At 39.0% G+C, this 22055-nt stretch overlaps 1 protein-coding gene across 1 annotated transcript in view; it reads right to left on the bottom strand.

Annotated features, from left to right (window-relative positions):
- Positions 1-22055, bottom strand: part of LOC136863946 (cytosolic 10-formyltetrahydrofolate dehydrogenase) — a 234936-nt gene that overhangs the window by 176418 nt on the left and 36463 nt on the right. Inside the window, exons 2-3 of the mRNA XM_067140396.2 lie at positions 13735-13876; positions 10480-10714 (exon numbers count right to left, since the gene is read on the bottom strand). Of these exons, the coding sequence (XP_066996497.2) occupies positions 10480-10714; positions 13735-13876 (377 nt within the window). The remainder of the gene's footprint in view (positions 1-10479; positions 10715-13734; positions 13877-22055) is intronic.

Here is a 22055-nt window from a genome sequence, read left to right as displayed (position 1 = left end):
TCGCAAACTGGGAATACTGACCAGACACCTGTCTATTTTGAAATGCTGTTGAAAAATACAGTGGATACGAAGGGTTCTAAAAGTGTAACCAAGGCCGCACTAGATAGACAGGACACAAGGCTCAGACCGTGACGTCACGAGAGTGGCTGGCGTTCAGCATGGCAGTGTAGGGCCCGCTCTCACTTTTACCATGATATTGTTCATTTATTCAACCTTAACAATATAACTGAACACTCCTTCAATTGTGGCTTTACTTAGGCTTGTATACTACACAAGTTTTATGCGGGAAGAAAACTGGCTGGGCAGTATATGTACATTTCTTTACGTAAAATTATGCTGACATCTGTCACTTGTAACGGAACACGGTATCATGAAAAAGATTAGAACGCATAATACGTATACAAATAGTTGTAACGTTACTAGGAAAATACATGATGGCAATTCACAACAATAGTCTGAAAACTTTCTTAGAAATTAAGCTGCAACTTAAAACTTACCTAACAATTCCTAAGGTTTCAGTTTATACATTTTTTATTTTCCTGAGAATTTCTTCTTCTTAGCCATGAGTTTGTCTACGGTAACTTTTCTATTGTTATTCAATAATATATTACAAAAGATGTATATACATTTGTCAACAAAATGTTTTAAACTATTTATTTAATCACTGCATGTTTTAAACATGACGTTTTCGTTTTCCAGAACATTGTTGACAAGCGAAATCGGAATTTTTCTCTGAGAATCCTTATGTAAAAACATTAGTATACAGGTTTACATTTTGTAGCTCTAAAAGAGTCTGGTTCAACACCTTCTGGTCCAGGGCAAGAGCAAGCCAAGGCTGCACTAGATAGAATCAGATAGACATTTTTTTGTCTGACTCAGGGTTGTCAAAGTCAGGATAAGTTGTCAGCTTGATTAAACCAGTTATTTATTAAGATTTTAAATAAATGACCAGTATCAAACAATTATTTATTTTTTGTGTTTCGTCAAATGGGTTTTGAAAAGTGGTTTGTAAATTGCTTTTGCACAACTTTTCAAACATTTTCCTACTAACACTGTTATTATTAGAAATTGTGCATGCTACCTTATAAGCTATAGGCCTATCTGTTAATACTTTAAAGACTTGCAAAGTTAGTTCTTCTAAGAAATGTCACGTTAGGTTCTTACAAGGAAACAAATCAACAACGTCTTTATTTTTTTAAAGACTGGATGATAACAAAAAAGTTTGTGCAGTTGTAGCTAATGTAGTGTTATTTTCTCCGCTTTTACTGCTAAAAGCAACTCCCTCTACCTTTCCTCCTACTGGGAGATTTGGCCGTGTGGTTAGGGGCGTGCGGCTGTGAAGTTGCATCAGGAGATAGTGGGTTTGAATCCCACTGTTGGCAGCCCTGAAGATGGTTTTCCGTAGTTTCCCATTTTCACACCAGGCAAATGCTGGGGCTGTACCTTAATTAAGGCCACGGTCGCTTCCTTCCAGCTGTTAGGCCTTTCCTATCCCATCGCCGCCATAAAACCTATCTGTGTCGGTGCGACGTAAAGCCACTAGCAAAAATAAAAACAAAAAATAAAACCTTTCCTCCTTTATAGTTCAGCTCATGTTTTATGTAGACTCCATCCACCAAGTTACAAAATCTTTCATGCTCCTTTAACAATTTTAGTTTCTTTTTCAAGTAATTCCAATGTGAATCATCAATACCCGAATTTCCCATGCCTAGTTTTGCAGTAAAAGACTGTGAATAACCGGGTGAGGAATTGTAAGAAACGTTGACTGTCTTATCTTCTTTTACGCCCCAGGAAATGCAAAAAATATTGAAGTGAGCCATATTATTAGTATACAGGAGTAAGATACTTTCTTTGCAAAGGCTATATTTAACTGTTCCTTACAAAATTATACTTCTATTTTGTCGTGGACAGTCACTTTTGAGTTACAAGCAGGTCTAAACAGGAAGTTATAAATACTTTTCTAATATGACTATTTTAATATCTTTCCCCCCGTCACCTAATGCACGTATATCAGGGTTATCACTCATGAAAATATCATGTTTAATGGCTTTAAAATCAAGAGCCTCGTTTAATGTTAAGGAAGTACCAATTTTCGGAATATTTTCCTCAGTCATATACATTTTGAAAATACAGAGACTTTGGCTGTTAAAATTGACGAAAACTTTGTCCAAATCTAATTTGCGTTTAATAGTGAAATTACCCTGAAAGTTATTGAAGTCCTTGATCCTGTCATATTCTTCCTCAGCTTTCTTTTTTTCCTTCATCTTCCCGTTTTTCAATTTCTTCTTGTTTTTGAATAGGATTTTTGCTCGGTGTCAGAAGATTTTTAGACAGATAGGCAGGCACATTTTCAAACTTAGGAATAGCGTTGTTTGTGAGTTTTAAATGGTTAGGTTTTACAGTTAAAATAGACTCATCAGGTCTTTTAACAGAATCGTCCCTAATTACGAAACTTCGTCGAAGTGTTTTATGCACACAATTTAGCTTGCTGAAGGGACGAATTCGGTTCGATGGATGGCTATGATCCACTTTTGTTTCCGAAACTAGTCAGTAGGAAATTTAAACACTGAAATACAACCAGGTATACAACACGACGTGGCCATAATTCACAATGTTCACACACGTTTAAATCATTCAACACCATCGATAGCCTCACTGCTGCGAGGTTCAGAGCAGCCTACAAGTCACTGGTGAGAAGTGAAGCGGCTGGCGACTTGTGTGACGTAGCGTCCGAAGTGGAGGGGGAGCCTTATGGCCTGTCTATCTAGTTGGCCTTGGTGTAACCATCAGAACAGGTGGTTACGAAAAGCAACGATGCACGGTAATGCTGTGCGTATTAGCGGATGGAACCAAACTCCCTCCATATGTGGTTCTGAAAAGGAAAAAACTTCTGAAAAGAAACTTGCCGTCTGGTGTTATTGTTAGAACACATGAGTCTGGCTGGATGGACAGTGCGTTAGTTGAGGACTGGGTGAAGTGTGTTTGGCAACGTCACCCGGGAGCTTTGTTACAAAAACGAAACATGCTTTTGTTGGACAGTTACCGAGGACATACAACTGACACCGTAAAGCGTATGATGAGGAAAGGAAAAACTGATCTTGCGATAATTCCCAGAGGACTCGCTTCTATTCTAGAGCCGTTGGATGTGTGCGTGAACCGGTCTTTCAAAACTGCAATGAAACAGTTGTACACCGAATGGATGTCTGATGGTGATCACGCGTTAACACCAACCGGACGAGTGAAGAGGCCTTAGTGGGACTAATATGCAGCTGGATCAAGACCGCATGGGCGCGCATTCCCAATGATCTAGTGTCCAAAAGCTTTAAGAAATGTGGAATTTGAAATTTAGCGGACGGTAGTGAGGACGACTATTTGTGGAAAGATGCCAGTGATGAAAGTTCTTATGGTGAAACTTCAGATGACTACGGTGAATTGTGAATGATATGAGTATTGGACCGATTTTATTTACAATTTTTGTGATGATTTTATTAATTGTAAGATGTTTGAATTTATATTTGTGGTATATTTGAAGAAAATTAAATAGGTATGTAAGTTATTTGATTTTTATATTTTTTTCCGTATTTTGCCGTCTCAAATTTAGGGTGCGGGTCTTATTTGGTGGCGGGTGGTATTCGGGATTATACGGTAGTTAATTTAATTCACAGAGGCTTGCAGACTGAATACTGAAAGGCATAACAGTTTACAATGAAGACAGATGGATGGATGAATATTTTGTGAGGGAAACTTTCAATTAGTGCATGGTTTTAACCATTAGAAAACCCCTGGTTCTTTCTGAGCAAGTTCTTCGGAAGTAATATCATGTTGAAAGTGGAGAGCTGTTGACACCATCCAATATGATTCCAAGGGCAGAATGCCTGGTTGCATTGGACGGTTTTGAAGTGTTGAGAATCAGGATGTCAGCCATAGCAGGCTATCTGTCCACCTAGAATTCATATTTCTGGTTGGTGTCCTTTGTCATTGTGATTTCTAGGAAGTTAATTCATCTGTTGCAGCAGCATGACTGGCTCTTGGAATGTTCACCAAAGAAAACACATGGTGTCAGGTTTTAAAACCCCAGCCAAAACAAAAATGAGCCAGGGGAGCAACTCCAAAAATACCAGGGATAAGGTGAAGAAAGTTTTGCTCGACTCTTAGGCTAAATGGTCACAACTGAGGCCTTTGGTTGAGGGTCCTAAGCTGAATTCCCAGCTGGACTGGTGATTTTAGCCACGACTAGTTAACTCCTCTAGCCTGAGGACTGGCTGTTTGAGCACACCTTAACAGACTCCTCTTCATTCACATACAGCACACCACGCTACCAACCACCACAGAATACATCCCTCCATGAAGGGTTGGTGCCTGGAAGGGCATCCAGCAATAAAACTGTGCTGGGTCCACACATGTGACACACGTTGCATATGGGAAACCGGTGACGGTGGTGGTTGTTATTGCTCTCCATGCCACCCTATCCTGTGCTAACGTTTTCATTTCTACATAACTACTGCATCCTACATCTGCTCTAATCTGCTTGTCATATTCATACCTTGGTCTACCCCTACCGTTCTTACCACCTACACTTCCTTCAAAAACCAACTGAACAAGTCCTGGGTGTCTTAAGATGTGTCCTATTATTCTATCTCTTCTTCTCATCAAATTTAGCCAACATATTCCCAATAAATACAATTATCAACAAATAACTGCCGTCATTGATGCCATTCAAATGCACCATGTACTCAGTGACACCCAACGAGTCTCTGTCCACGCCGACCAATTTCACCGCACTAAACCCGGAACTTCAACCAGACAACTTTCAATTTGACTACGCCTACAGAACCTCACTGACATTCTGAAATAAAAAATAAAACTATGGAATATTTTTCCCTGCCTCCTGTGATATAAACTAAGGTTGGACCGCTATGCATATTACCGATGTGTTAATGGTGGAATCGTCACCCAACGACTAAAACAAGGGGACGCAATTGATGCTAGACATCTTTATACCCTTTCTCACCAAGCTGCTCAACTGTTCAATGGATATTGTAAATTTACTGTATAGTTACCCTGTCAACCTGTAATCGTTCAACCAACGCCAGTAATTAATGTTACGAACATTGACGCCAGATACTTATACCCTTTCTCCCCTGACTTTCAATGTAAATATTTGTATAAACTTTATAATTTCCTATGATTTTGTAACGAGTGCATCAATTATTCTTCGGAACACCACTGCTGGACTCTGCTAAAATACCCAGTGATTTTACGCATTGGTGCTGACTACTATATCTATAAACTTATATTGTTTAACTGTATCACCAGTGAACAAAAATTTTTCTTGGTTGCTTAATTTTTCCCATTGTAATGTATCTTAATGTTTATAATTTAATTACTAATCAGATACCTGTTTTTTGCCTTGAGGAGGTAATTTGACTGATGATGCCCTCAATGAAGTGCGAAACATGTCTCAAATGGAATTAATAATAAATTCCTAATGTTTAAAAATTTGTATGTATTGAATAGGTGACACATTAAACCCTTTAGCATCCTACAAAATTTAGCCAAATCGATCTCCTCTAGCCAATTCGATTCAGTACCTCTTCATTTGTGATTCGATCTATCCATCTCACTTTCAGCATTCTTCTGTAACACCACATTTCAAAAGCTTCTATTCTCTTTCATTCTGAGCTAGTTATCGTCCATGTTTCACTTCCATACAATCCCAAGCTCCACACAAAAGTCTTCAAAAACATCTTTCTAATTCCTATATCAATGTTTGAAGTGAGCAAATTTCTTTTCTTAAGAAAGCTCTTCCTTGCTTGTGCTAATCTGCATTTTATGTCCTCCTTACTTCTGCCATCATTAGTTATTTTACTACCCAAGTAACAATATTCAACTACTTCCTTTCCTAATTTAATATTTCCGGCATCACCTGCCTTCGTTCGACTGCACTCCATTACTTTTGTTTTAGACTTATTTATTTTCATCTTGTACTCCTTACCCAAAACTTTGTCCATACCATTCAGCAGCTTCTCGAGATCTTTTGCAGTCTCAGATAAAATAACAATAGCATCGGCAAATCTCAAGGTTTTGATTTCCTCTCCTTGGATTGTGATTCCCTTTCTAAATTCCTCTTTGATTTCCTTTACTGCCTGTTCTATGTAAACATTGAAAAGGTGGGGGGACAAACTGCAGCCTTGCCTCACTCCTTTCTGGTTTGCTGCTTCTTTTTCAAAGCCCTCGATTGTTATCACTGCAGACTGATTTTTATACAGACTGTAGATAATTCTCCATTCTTGGTATCTGATCCCATTCACCTTCAGAATCTTAAATAGCTTGGTCCAATCAACATTATCGAATGCCTTTTGTAGATCTACAAATGCCATGTACGTGGGCTTGTCCTTCATGATTCGATCCACTAAGATCAGACGTAAAGTCAGGATTGCTTCACGTGTTCCTACATTTCTTCTGAAGTCAAATTAGTCTTCTCCCAACTCAGCTTCAACTTGTTTTTCCATTCTTCTGTAAGTAATACGTGTTAAAATTTTGCAGGCATGAGATACTAAACTAATGGTGCGATAGTTTTCACACCTGTCAGCACCGGCTTTCTTGGGAATAGGTATAACAACATTTTTTTTTTTTTTTTTTTTTGCTAGGGGCTTTACGTCGCACCAACACAGATAGGTCTTATGGTGACGATGGGATAGGAAAGGCCTAGGAGTTGGAAGGAAGCGGCCGTGGTCTTAATTAAGGTACAGCCCCAGCATTTGCCTGGTGTGAAAATGGGGAAACCACGGAAAACCATCTTCAGGGCTGCCGATAGTGGGATTCGAACCTACTATCTCCCGGATGCAAGCTCACAGCCGCGCGCCTCTACGCGCACGGCCAACTCGCCCGGTCTGGTTTCTCCTAACGCAGTCAGTAATTCAGAGGGAATGTCATGAATTCCAGGTGCCTTGTTCCTATTTAGGTCGCTCACAGCTCTGTCAAACTCTGACCTCAAAACTGGGTCTCTGATTTCATCAGCATCAACAGCCTCTTCTTGTTCCAGCACCAAATTATCTACATCTTCACCTTGATACAACCGTTGGATATGTTCCCGCCATCTTTCTGCTTTGTCTTCCTTCCCTAGAAGTGGCTTTCCATCTGAGCTCTTAATATTCATACACCTACATTTCCTTTCTCCAAATGTTTCCTTGATTTTCTGTATGCAGCATCTATCTTTCCTAGGACCATACAAACTTCCACATCCTTGCACTTCTCCTTCAGCCATTTTTCCTTAGCTACCTCGCACTTTCTATCCACTTCATTCTTTAATCGCCTGTATTCTTTTCTGCCCTCTTCATTTCTAGCATTCTTGTATTTTCGTCGTTCATCAATCAGGTCTAGTATCTCCTGAGTTATCCACTGATTCTTAGTTGATCTTTTCTTCCTTCCTAGCATTTCTTCAGCAGCACTGCTGACTTCATTTTTCATGACTATCCACTCTTCCTCTATAGTGTATCCTTCAGCCTTTTAATTTAGTCCTTTTTGCAACATGTTCCTTGAAACAATCCCTCACGTTCTTTTCTTTCAACTTGTCTAGATCCCATCTTTTTGCATTCTTTCCTTTCTTCAGCTTCTTCAGCTTCAGATGGCATCTCATGACCAACAAGCTGTGGTCAGAGTCCACATATGCTCCTGGGAAAGTTTTGCAATCCAACACCTGGTGTCTGAATCTCTGCCTAATCATAATGAAGTCTATTTGATACCTTCCAGTGTCTCCAGGTCTCGTCCACGTATAAAGCCATCGTTTGTGGTGTTTGAACCAAGTATTGGCAAGGACTAAATTATGATCAGTGCAGAATTCAACCAGCCGACTTCCTCTTTCGTTCCTTTGTCCCAATCCGAATTCTGACTATTGCTAGCCTGGTGCAGTCCTTGTAAGGCAGACCTTCCAACAAGTGTGGGTGGCACCTCCGGCGTATGAGAAATCACATATTATTTTAGTGGAAGAAAGTGTTGTGTGTGGTGTGTGAGTTGAAGGGATGTTGTGGACAGTACAAACACTCAGTCCCCAAGACAGGGGAATTAACCATTTAAGATCAAAATCTCCGACGCAGCTTGGAATCCTGCAAACCCTTTGAATCCTGGGGCTCTCTGAACTGAAGGCAACTACGGTGACATTCAGCCAAGAAGCTCAGTAGTAGTAGTAGTAGTAGTAGTAGTAGTAGTAGTAGTAGTAGTAGTGGTAGTGGTGGTAGTAGTGGTGGTGGTGGTAGTAGTAGTAGTAGTAGTAGTAGTAGTAGTAGTAGTAGTAGTAGTAGTAGTAGTAGTAGTAGTAGTAGTAGTAGTAGTAGTAGTAGTAGGTGCATCAAAGCAAGTATCAGCCAAATACACTGGCCTGCACAGTCCCCAGATATTGACACAAGTTAATTCAGGAAACTTCTGGTTGTATTTATATTACTCAAGGAAAGTTAGGTTAAGGTTACATCATGCTTATCACTGTAAATAACCGTCCATGTTTTCCAGGTTGCTCATGAAAACCTCCAGTTGTGTGTGTGTGCTAATTAAGTACTCTTTGATATCTTCATGTACCAAGGAGATGTTGTATAATATTCTAGATGTTTGTAGACATCTTTAGGTTATGTGCCATGGTGACAAATTTGTTTCATGATAATACTAGAACAGGAACTTACCATGTCTTTCTGAGGTTATTACAGAATCTTCAAGGTATCTTGTTGTAATACTGTGTAGTAAGGAAACCAAATTATCTAGAATCCTAACCAGTATATGTATATGTATAAGTTGTACAGAGAGGTAAGTCAGTTGGGGTTGTTTTCGTAGTTCAGCTGTTAGATACTGCAGTAGCGAATCGACAGTGAGTTGTGGATATAGCAAGCTATCATAGATCAGTCGCACCAAAGTGATCCTGCATTGCAGATAGATTGTAAATTATTGTGTATGTATTTGAAGTGTTATCTTGTAACTGTGTTGAGTGAGAATATATATAGTGTAGTCAGTGCTAAAAGTGGCGTCTTTGTTATTTAACTACATCGCTGCATTCTACTTCAACAGGTAAACATATATAGGACATGCTGAAAGTGTCAATTTTACATTATCCAACACTAGCAGCTACTCGCCAAGAACTCACTGACGCTGACATAGATAAGTAGGAATGCAATTTGATGGCATTATACAGAACATGCCTGACAGGGTGAAAAAACTAATTCATGCACAAGGATGGCATACCAATTAACAATTCATAATAATCATCACTGTAATTGACATCTTACAAGTTTGCATTTTAAAGATATATGTGCAGCAGAGAATATGTTTTGTTTCTGACACTTTAGTCAAGAATGTGGAATTGCTTGTTAATTAATTGTTTTACTTGTTCAATACCACTGTAAAAATATAAATAAGTGGAATATAAGGCATCAATACAGTCAAAGATCCTTGTTGAAAATATTTTTGAAGTGTAGATTTCAATACACACACAAAAATGCCCCAGTACTTAGTAAATTAGGTTACAAAACGGCATTTAGAACACCAAGCAGAAGACATGTGTAATTTGCCAGATGTTCACTAACTCAAATGCAAGGAATCTCCCAAATTTTACATTGGAAAAATCAGTCAAAATTTCAAAACTAAGTATACAGAACCCATTAGAGCCAACATTGTCATTTCCCATTCAACTCTAAAAGACACCCTTCTGACATAATGCTGTAGTACAATATGAAATATATACATGCACACACTATGTCTCAACACTACACAACCACATCATACAGCTACTGAGTGCAGTATTTTGATTTTCAGCCTTTTAGGCGGCCTGTATATCAATATTTTTTACTCTTTTTTACTCTGCCAATGGCCGTGGCCGTGCTGAAACACCGGATCCTGTGAGATCTCCGAAGTTAAGCAACATTGGGCGTGGTCAAGATTTGGATGGGTTGCCACGCGCTGTTGGGGGGGGGGGTGAGGGAATGGAGGAGCGGAAAGAAACTGGCCACCCTACCGTACGTAAACTCCGGCTCAGGCACACCTCTGCGGAGGTTCGGACCTGCCTTCGGGCAGAATACACCCTTACCCTTACCTTACCTTTTTTACTCTAGCAGATGACAGAGAAACTGTGGTAATCAATCTGTGGCTGAGTTAAATAATTTTGATGGATAATCACAAATGTATCATCAGCAGTATGATATTGAGAGCCAAATGGACTTTTTCCACCCTTTGAAAATCCCAACAATCTCTGCCGGGCTTGAACCCCCAATCTTGAGATCGGAGGCCAACACTCTGCCAGTGATCCACAACCACAATATTGGTAACAGAAAGAATAGATGATGAAGTGCTCCTGTCCGGTATGTCAGTTGCTGAGGACATCTACAAGGGAGCGGGAGAAAGAACTTCAGCGAGGTTATTCATTTACCGTCATAAAAGTAGTGAAATTCAGTTAAGTTCAATGAGAGAGAGACATATATACATATTATAACCAAAACATACCAGCTTATAGCACTAACTCCTCTGTGCTTTGGTAGTAAGGATGGATGATAACAAATGCTCCTAAGTGATGGGTAATTTATAACATCCATTGGTATGAACTGTGAGCAGAATGGAAGAACATTTAACTCGGCTCCAACCTTCTTATACTTTTCAACCACATCCAATAATGGCTCAGATCCTTTTCGCCATGCTTTAATTTTGAAAACTGGAATTTTATCAGATGCTGCCATTGAAGCTGCAAAAGAGAAATGGTAACAATGTATAAATCACAGTTAAAGGAAGTGCACTTACAAAGGAACTGTCTGGGTTGGACTGGACTGATTGCAATGTACCCACGTAGGATGGTAAGTTAAGATAATCTTGTGAGATTCTCAATCAAAACCTCTGCCTTTACAATACTGATGTTGTATTTTTATTTTCTACTCAACATTAATAATTATCGAGACATGTTTTGTCCATTATTGTGGACATCTTCAGCCGATTTTATACAAGATAAGTTAAAAGGTAACAAGAGCATTAGAAACACATTAAAAATTAAAATACAATTCTGATTCCAAATGCATCAATATAAAATACAAAATATTTAAAGAAATGTAGACTTGTGCCACATGGGAGAGGCGAAAACATCCACCTTTTCAACTCTTGGCACAACCTGACATCCGTCTTGTGCATTTCAAATCAAAAATTCCACCTGTTCATTGCCCTGCATTAAGGTGAAGCAAATGATTTGTACTAATCTTTTGTCTTTGATACATGAAGAACTTGGCCAAAAGCCAGACGTTCAATGAAACTTTTGTGTGCTACTGACACTTATACCAACATTTATAGCTTAATAAGCTGGGCTATTATCATGAATCTACAATTTTAATGTTACCTTCAACTACAGCAGCAGATGACTGCTACATTGTGCAGCAGGCAAGAAGAGACTCATGTCAAGCAGCAGGTGTAATTGAAATCATTTAACAGGACTGCACCCAATCTCATGTTCCACAGTGGCACAGCGACTGCATGAGGGTGGTCTGTTTGTCTGATGACCATTACGTTGAGTTCCGTTGACACCCACACATCAGCGGCACAATTTGCTATGGTGACAAGAGCATCAGGTCTGGATCGATGAGATGTGGGGTCGCATGCTCTTCTCAGATGACAGCAGATTCAGACTGAGTAGTGATTCTAGACGCACCCTCATCTGGCGAGAGGTAGGAACACGTAACGGGACATTGTTGAACATGATGATTTTGGTGGATCAAGTGTTATGGTTTGGGGAGGCATAATGTTGCATGGGAGTACCGACCTCCAAATCTTTGAACGGGGTACACTCACCGGTCAACGTTATTGTGACGGTGTACTCCTTCCCCATGTGCATCTTTTCTGAGGTGCATTCGGCCCTGACTCCCTTTTTATGGATGACAATGCATGACCGCACTGAACAGCGCAGGTGGAGGAGCTCTTGGAACGAGAGGTTATTCAGAGAACAGACTGGCTTGCCAGTTCCCCCGAATTAAATCCCATCGAGCATGTGTGGGACATGTTGGGCAGATATATTGCAGCACATCCACATGCGCCAACGACCATTCAGCAGTTATCAACCGTGCTGGTGGAGGAATGGAACGCCCGACCACAAGAACTCCTTACAATTTTGTGGCCAGTATGGGAACACGTTGCAGAGCATGCATCGCTGTCCGAAGAACCATGTCCTTTTTTATTTTTTTGTGATGTCCAGGGGACCATCATACGTTCCAGTGACTTACATGTAATTTATTGTCTCTGTATAAATATGTCATTTCTTTTCGACTCATCGGATATTCCTTTCAGTTGCCTACTGTACCGTACTATAGCAGTTCTTCCTATGTATGTACGGTTTAAGTTTCATTGAGCTATGTTACTTGCCAGTGATACAACATGCAAAAGTTACTTTCGTCCTTAAGTTTTGCACAGTGGACATTTTTCAAAAAAAAAAAAAAAAAACGCCTGAGGGTATTGAACCAAGGAACACATTATAGAAAGAACTATGTAAATAAGTTAATTTTGCTAGGGTTTGAATCAAAAAGAATACAAGTAAAGAAACAAGTGATTTTAGGCTGTTTTTCCAAAACTGCATTAGGCCTGAAGAGATTTTCAAAATTTGTTTTTTTAGTTTGATAGAGCTATCCGAGACTCACAATTTGAAACCATCTGGGCCCTTTAGCCCTTCAACGTTTGGCACAATTGAGGAAATTGCTTGATTTTATGTTCTTTGTCTGCTAAGAAATGGTTTCAACATTAAAAACACACGTTCAGCTGCTGCATTTGTTAAAACGATATTGCTTGATCTGACTTGGGAAAAATACAACATCCAAATATCCCAGATATACCTGATGGGGCACAGGGACACGACTCTGAAAACTGGAACTGTCCCAGTCAAATCGGTACATCTGGTCACCCTAGTTAATTGAATGCAGGCAAAAGAATAGAATTCCTGGGAAGTATTCTACTAAGATAAAGACAAATAGACTGACATATGAAAAGAATATGAAAATGAAAACTTACAACCTGTTTTCCAGTCAGTGACTGGGTCAGGGATGGAATGAATGAAGCCCCCCTCTTGCAGCGAGGATAGGAATTGTGCCAGGTGCTGGAGCCTGTTGCACTCCTCTGGGGCAATGATTAACGAATGACAGATGAAATGAAATGATATTGGAGAGTATTGCTGGAATGAAATATGACAGGGAAAACTGGAGTACCCGGAGAAAAGCCTGTCCTGCCTCTGCTTTGTCCAGCACAAATCTCACATGGAGTGACCGGGATTTGAACCACGGAACCCAGCGGTGAAAGGCCGGCGCACTGCCGCCTGAGCCACGGAGACTCCCATGGAAAGAATAAACAGTGGAAAATTTGAAAATTAATGGAGAAAAATAGATGGAGAGTTTCGACGAATTAAGCAGACGAATGAAGAATAAATGTCAAAATAAATCATGTAATTACAAATGAAAGGAGAGAGATGTTGAGGATAACCAAGATCATTATGGATGGATCCAGTTAAGAAGAGCATTAAGGAATAGACTGTAACATGGTAATGGAAGGGGAGTGGAGGAGAATTCAAGAAAAATAAAGGAGGCTACATATTTGCTCTGATCAAACTGCATCTAGATGAGGAGAAATGATGCATTAACTACTATACTTTCTTATTCTAAGAAGTAACTCTTCTAATCTCCAACCAAACAGATGAGAAAAAACTGTCATTTAAAACAGATTCATATCAAGTTAATAACTCACCAAGTGGATCCTCACGATTTCCTTTATCAGGAATTGTAAATACTCCAACAATTTTATGTCCATCTTTCCTCAACAATTTGTATACTTCAGCAGCAAAGGTGCTTTGTCCAATTACTGCAATTTTTAATTTCCTGTACAAGTGCTGAAAAAGAGTGCAAATAAAACATACTAAGCATAATTTATTGATTAGTAAACATATAATGGACATTAGAACATTAAATTAATTAATGAACAAATCAAAAGTAAATAAATCAGAAAAAGAAGAATAAGAAACAGTAAGTGTTTTAGACAACTATTCTCAAACTCAAGACTAACAGACCAGTAATTCGATGGCTAATCATACCGAGAGATTATGCAAGTCTAAGGTAACTGAGCCTATTCCTTTCTATTTCAACAAAGGCAAAAATTAAATAGCCTTGAATAAATATTGATACTCGTTATGAACTATGATGTATGAATGGGAGCAGGAGCTTTACACAACAACCTTTAACCAGTTTTACGTCCATGTCAGAGCATGGCTAACTATGGCCAGTCATGACAGCTTGTACAGACAATACACACAAACACATAGCTAAGGAGCAAACTAGGTGGTGAACTACTGTGCTAACACATAGACTACAGCAGCAGACAGCTTAGCAAATTACAGTAGTTAATTCATGGGAACACAATATTAAAGCAAATAGTGTTCAAGTTATAATTTTCAAAGCAACACAGCAAAGTACATTGAGATCCAGTAAAAGAACTAAAGCTAGAGACGAATATAATGAGGTTAGTAATTCAATGATTTAATGAAGCTTGCACTTAAGAGATAGTGGATTTGAACTCCATCAACGGCAGTCCTGAAGGTGGTTTTCCATGGACTCCAATTTTCACATCAGACAAATGGTTGGACCTTACCATAATAAAGGCAACAGTCACATCCTTCCCTGTCCTAGTATTTACCTGCACCTTCATCACCAAGAAACCGTATGTGTTAGTGCAAAGTTAAACCATTCAAACTAAACAAGTTAGAAAGAGACTAATATATTCAGACCAGAATGAAGCATGCTATGATTCATATAATCAGCTGTGGGATAGTATGTGATATTCACATCATCTATACTAATATTACAAGGAAATAAATTTGTCTGTTTTTATATGGACGGTGATCTCAGGAACCACTCAACCGATTTCAATTTCAATTTCACAATCAGAAAGCTCATTCCTTCCAGATTATTACAGACTATACATAATTGTGTTACCTTATGTAGGAAGTATGCAGTTTTTACAAGAGTAGAACAAGTTGGAAAAATTGTGCATCTGGAACCTTTAAGAGTGAATACTCTGAGCTGTTAGTCCTATTAATAAATGGAGCTTGCCAAGTGTATTCGGAATGCAATTTTTCAACAAAAAATAGTTCATAGCATTTTCTTCCGAACTAACTTTGCAGGGAAAAAAAAAAGTTTTCTATGTTCTTTGTGCTCTTTATCCAGCGAAAGCCAAAATGAATAGTTAACTGTTAGTTTTATCAAAGAAGGAACATACATGCAGAATTTAGAATTACATTTGTGTGTGCATTTTGTTTGTAAGTTTGCCAGAAAACTGCAGTATTACAATGTTAAAGAAGCATTCCAACCAGACGCCAGGACATTTACAAATCAATCACAATCACAATCTAGGTGTTTAAGGGTGAAAATCATTATTTGTATCCATTAAAGGTGCAAGTCCAACAATTGTTACACTTTTATCACTCAGCGAGAGAAAGTTTCAGACAGTGAAACAACTGGACCAAGCCAAAGGAAATATACATCTGGATACTTTAAAAAGGAATACACTGCCTAATCTGTTAGAATTGATACAGAGGCCAAGGGAAAATATGAAGTTTTGCAGAGAGGGTGATCAGGGATAAGTTATTATAGGACTGTTACTGTTGTTACCTAAAGTGTTCAAATGTAATTAAGTATGACTTCAACAAGGCTGGAGCCATGGGAAATACTAGTTGACTCTAAAATAACTGAATTTAATTAACTGGCACACTGGAATTATTTGATGAGCTTGCACCAAGATACACGTAACCTGCCATTTTTCTGCATGACTAACTACGGCCAGTCATGACAGCTTGTACTGACAGACACACAGCTAAGGAGATTTCAAACAGTACAAGATTTTCACAAACAGAACCAAGCAGTTAATTAGAAATTCTAAACATAATTGCTTGCAGCAATTCATGAAAAATAAGTTGGAAACTAAAGTACAACTGGTAAAGGTAAAGTTGTAGAGCAACATGTGCTAACCATATCATTATATGCTTTAAACTAGCAGTTACCTGCGATTTCGCTGGCGTGGATTTCATAATTTGATAAAAGTAATCATTCCTCGGCATTGTACTAAGACATTATCTGAAAATCCCTAAAATATAAAAAATCACCGAAAAATTGAGTTTCATTTTCCCCAGAAACACTTTGTAAACCACATTTGTGGTATTACCTTTTAGGGCTAAGACGAACATGCGACATAAAACTGTACACGTGAGAAACAGTATTCTCTCAAGTCGAAGAAAATAAATACATGTTTCCTTATTTTTAAAGGAGATTCCAAATACCTATTTCCAAATCTGTAACAACTTCAGTTTTTGAGATATAAGTATCCTCATAAAAAATAAAATAGAATAAAAATAAAATAATTCAACTCTTTTTTTCACTTCTTTTCACCACTTGTTCTGAAAACAAAAATATACATGTTCCTGTATTTTTAAAGGACTTTCCAAATACCAAGTTTCTTATCTGTAAGATGTTAGTTTTTGACATATACTGTAGATATACTGGTGCTCATTTTAAAAATTTGCCCACTGTTTCAATACCTACCCACCTCATTTGATCCCCTTCCCTCCTGGTCAGTCATATCTTTCCTGACAGCTGCAGAAGCTACTTCCTCCTCCCTTTTCTCCATCCCATGACCCAGTTCCACCTGTCTTTTCCTAACCACTACTCCACATTCCCCTTTCCAACCTCTTCCCTTTCTCCTACTTCCACACTTCTCGGCAACAGTTCCCTGTTCCTCATCTTCCCTCGGTTGTTCTACCTGCAGTGACTCGTACCGATTTCTCGCCGACACCTGTCCTGAATTCTGGTCCTGAATGGAGCCCTTAAACTGCAATCTCCTTCCCCTTAAAACATTAGACCACCTGTCTTCTACAGTGCCTCCCTTTCCTTCCCATCCCTCTATTACACCTATTGTTTCCTGTACAATGTTTGAGGGAGGCCTACTTTCCTTCCTGTCCTCTGAGAGAATCCTAATTATCTCCCTCAAGCTCTCCAACTCCTCCCTCATACTCCTTAATGCCTGGCCACACCCACAGTTCCTACACTCACACTCCTTAGCCATTCTTTCCTAAATAATGAAAAGAAAAGGAAAAGTAAGATAACTTATTCTGTGCAAAATAAAAATGAAAGGAAAGAAATAGTGTCTAGGTTAGTTCACAAAGATCACATGACAATAATTAATATAGGCTACTACAACACTACAATACTTCTTAATTGTATGATTTTTTTATTCCTTCAACACAGGATGAAAATTGCTGTTAATTACTGGAAACAGAATAATACACAAGAATTACACAATTCTTAACTGCAGTTAAGTCTACACTAATTACAACAACAGAATTCTAGTAAGAGAGTTACTACAGATACCACAGAAACGGTACTATACTAAACAAATATTTCACAGTAATAGAATAAACACACTATTTCCTAATAAGATACTATGATACACTACAATAATTTTAAACCACGGTAACACTAAATACAGATACTAAAATACACTACAATAATTTTAAACTACGTTCAGACGTATTCTAATTACAACAGGTTATTTCCAAGCACAAACAGAAAATAAAATTACTTCCACCTCCTATTATTAAGCTATTAGAGTATTTGACTGTATTATAGACCAAAGAGGAGCATATGGCTGGCCACCGTGCCCCATACTACCATCCGGTTGTGATTATTAGAACTATTATCGATCAGCCATACTCAGCCATATATCGATAGAACGAGGAAACGCGCCGGAGTTTAAAATAATACGAAAATTACAGAAACTGCTCTGAAAATCGGGGGATTGGTCCTGGCAATCGGGAGATCGGGAAGAACGATGAAAAATCAGGAATCTCCCACTTAAATTGGGAGAACTGGCACGAGGTAATAAAGTTCATAAACCCTCTGACCCAGTGATATGGTTCTCAAATGTATTTTCAGTTTGACTTAAGAACATCTATTTCATTCTTTGATACTACTATTGTGACACTGTGTTAACTGAAATAACAAACGACAGTAACAAGAAAGTGGACTGGAGTCTGGACAGCAACATAACATACAGTTTTAATCAGTGATATTGTGTGTGTATACAGTATATGTTATCTGTTGTACCCATCATTGATGGGGCAATCACACAGCATATGCACAGTTATGTTTTGTTGACATTTAAGCCTACTGTAAGAGTTTAAGTTCCTTCAAAAATATGTAGGTAGGCCTATTTGTCTATCTTTTTGGAGATTCGGCACCAGATACCTTATTTTCCTAGGCCTTTTCTCAAATTACCTGGTCTGGGTCGATGACCTAGATGTTAGGCCCCTTTAAACAGCAAGCATCATCATCACCACCACCACCACCAGCAATAACCTGGGGACAGAACTTTGTATGAATTTAGCACTGTTTTACAGCCGGATGCCTTTTCTGACACCAACCCCATGTGAAGGAATGGATTCACGACTGCATTTTTCTGTGGTGGTGTGTTGTATTGTATGCAAATGAAGATTTGTATTAAGAACAAAAACATGCAGCCCCCGAGCTAGAGGAATCAACTACACATAATTAAAATTCTCGACCCCGCTGGAAATCGAACCTGGGCCCTGTGAAACAAAGGTCACTATACTGAACATTTAGCCAAGGAGCCAAACATTTGGCACTAAGTATGACGTAATGACATTATGACTGGAGATTAGTGCATTTTGGTTCTCTTCATGCTAAAGTATCAGATTAATATTCAAGAAGTATAGACATATGTACAAAGCCTTTACAACATTTCCAGGATGATCCACACAGTAACTCTCCACAGAATTAGCTACTGGCTCTTGGACTTCCCCATCAGAAAAAAGGCACAGAACAGTGAGCAAATTTCTTTTCTTAAGAAAGGCCTTCCTTGCTTGTGCAAGTCTCCATTTTATGTCCTCCTTACTTCTGCCATCATCAATTAATCTACTACCCAAGTATAAATATATCTACTTCCTTTAAGACTTCATTTCCTAATCTAATATTTCCTGCACACCATAACTTTTGTTTTGGATGTATTTCTTTTCATCTTGTACTTTTTCTCCAAGACTGAGTCCATACCACTCAGCCACTTCTCCAGATCTGCTGCAGACTCAGATAAAATAACAATACCATCAGTAAATCTCCGAGTTTGAACCCCCCTCGTTCGATTTTGATTCCCTTTCCAAATTCCTCTGTGATTTCCTTTACAGCCTCTTCTATGTAAACACTAAAGAGGAGAGGGGACAAATTCCAGCCTTGCCTCACTCCTTTCTGGACTGCTGCATCTTTTTTACAGCCCTGTATTATCACTGCAGACTGATTTTCATAGATTGTAGATAATCCTTCTTTCTCGGTATCTGATCCCGATCACTTTCAGAATCTCAAATAGCTTGGTCCAATCAATATTATCAAATGCCTTTTCTAAATCTACGAATGCTATGTACGTGAGCTTGCCCTTCAATCAATCCTCCAAGATAACACACAAAGTCAGCATTGCTTCACATGTACCTACATTTCTTCTGAAGCCAAACTGATCTTCACCCATCTCAGCTTCAACTTGTCTTAATGAAATCAAATGGTGAATGGCTTTTAGTGCCAGGAGTGTCCGAGGACAAGTTTGGCTCGCCAGAATCAGGTCTTTTGATTTGACTCCCGTAGGCGACCTGCATGTCGTGATGAGCATGAAATGATGCTGAAGACGACACGTATACCCAGCCCCCATGCCAGCGAAATTAACCAATGACGGTTAAAATTCCTGTCCCTCCTGGGAATCGAACCCGGGACCCCTGTGACCAAAGGCCAGCACGCTAACCATTTAGCCATGGAGCCATGATGATGAAGATCATCATCATCATCACCATCGTCGTCATCATCATCATCATCATCCATTAGAGTAACAATATCAATATAATGAAGACACATCTATTCATGTGTAATACTGATTTGAGATGGTGACCAAAGTTCATGGTCAAAGATAACCTCTGACATCAAAATGGCTCAAACTAGTAAAATCAAGTTTGGAACATTAGTTACATCATAATGACAAATACAAATAGGCATTCTTTTTTCGTATTTATGATACCCTGTGACACTATTACGCTCAAACCAGTACAAACAAGATATGGGAATCTATTCTAGAAGGCAAATATGGTGCACTACTAAAAAGCAATACTTAAACGTATACGATAACATAAGAGTCACTCTAAAACATTTCATAAAGTAAAATATGCATTTTCAGTCAATCTATAACTACTGATCTGCATTTAGGGCAGTCGCCCAGGTGGCAGATTCCCTATGTGTTGTTTTCCTAGCCTCTTTTTAAATGATTGTAAAGAAATTGGAAATGTATTGAACATCTCCTTTAGTAAGTTATTCCAATCCCTAACTCCCCTTCCTATAAATGAATATTTACCCCAATTTGTCTTCCTGAATTCCAACTTTATCTTCATATTGTGATCTATCCTACTCTTAAAGACACCACTCAAACTTATTCGTATACTGATGTCATTCCATGCCATCTCTCCACTGACAGGCCTGAACATACCACTTAGTCGAGCAGCTAGTCTCCTTTTTCCCAAGTCTTCCCAGCCCAAATTTTTCACCAATTTTGCAACGCAAATCTTGGGTTGGAAATCACTCAGAACAAATCGAGCTGCTTTTCTTTGGATTTTTTTCAGTTCTTGAATCACATAATCCTGTTGAGGGTCCCATACACTGGAACCATACTCTAGTTGGGATCTTACCAGAGACTTACATGCCCTCTCCTTTACATCCTTACTACAACCCCTAAATACCGTCATACCAAGTTTCTTGTCTGTAACATGTTACATTTTGACATATAATGTCGATATACCGGTACTCATTTTAACAATTCACCCGGTTTTCCGATTCCCTTCAGCCCCTTAACTGGATTTTCAGGAATAAAAAAATACGTGTTTCATTGTGCTAAAGTCTCGTGCGCCGGACGGTCCCAAAAACACGGTAAATATATGTGTTAAAAGTGATAAAAGATTAGCTTACATACTTAGGAAGTGCCTGTTAACAACAGAGAAGAAAAGTGACGGAGGAAAAAAAAAAAAAAAAAACGAAAATCCCGTAAGTATGCGAAAATCGAGAAGATCAATACTCGTAAAACTGGCGAAATTCTAACCTCAAACATGTAAGCTGCACGCTGGAGCTACATGCCGGTGTGTTGAACAGCGAAACCACTAGATCGCAACGCTGCCAACGCAGGCTGCAGAGAAGACAAATTCCCATCTCTTGTTACAAGTGCGACAAGACTTTCTAGCGCAACACACACGGGGATCTCCCATCTCATGTAACAGATGCAGTTAGACAACCTAGAACCCACAGAGGGGGAACTCTCACCACATGCCACAAGTGCAACATGACGTTCTACCATCGCACAGGAGTGAAGTATTAACTTCATGCGACAAATGCGACTAGACATTTAGCACCACACAGAAGAGATACTCCCATCTCATGCTACAAATGCGACAACGTGCAGAAGTCATGGCGGAAGAAATGGAAGTTCAAGCAAAAAGCGCTCTACAAAAACTAAGAAATATAGCTGAAACGGGAGGATATATGAAGAACGACACCAAAGACAACATTCTGAACGCAGTGAGTACTATAACAGAATATATAAAAGCAATAGAGGAAAAAGTGAAGCCAGGAAATAGCGTGGATATTTTCGAAGCAAATACAACAGTAGAGGTTAGAAAACATCACATTGACTTGGAAGAAGAAGAAGGGGATGAAAGCAGCAGCGCGAGACAGGTGGCACCATCTATAGACGCAACAACAGAAACACGAGGGGAAGACAATCAGGCAAAGGCGCCAACTACTGGAGAGAGCAGCAATCCGGATGGTAAAGATATAGAGGGCATAGATCGTTCCCAGAAAACATTCGGGGAAACAAATAACATGAGGACATCTCTCGGCCGCATAAATGAAAGTGCAACTGAGAGTCAGAACAGCACACCATCTGCCGATGACGAGGAAAACCACCAAGGAAGAATACAACATGCAGCA

The sequence above is a fragment of the Anabrus simplex genome, chromosome 2 (assembly GCF_040414725.1).
Source record: "Anabrus simplex isolate iqAnaSimp1 chromosome 2, ASM4041472v1, whole genome shotgun sequence".
Lineage (NCBI taxonomy): Eukaryota > Metazoa > Arthropoda > Insecta > Orthoptera > Tettigoniidae > Anabrus > Anabrus simplex.
This window is presented reverse-complemented; position numbering and strand designations above follow the sequence as displayed.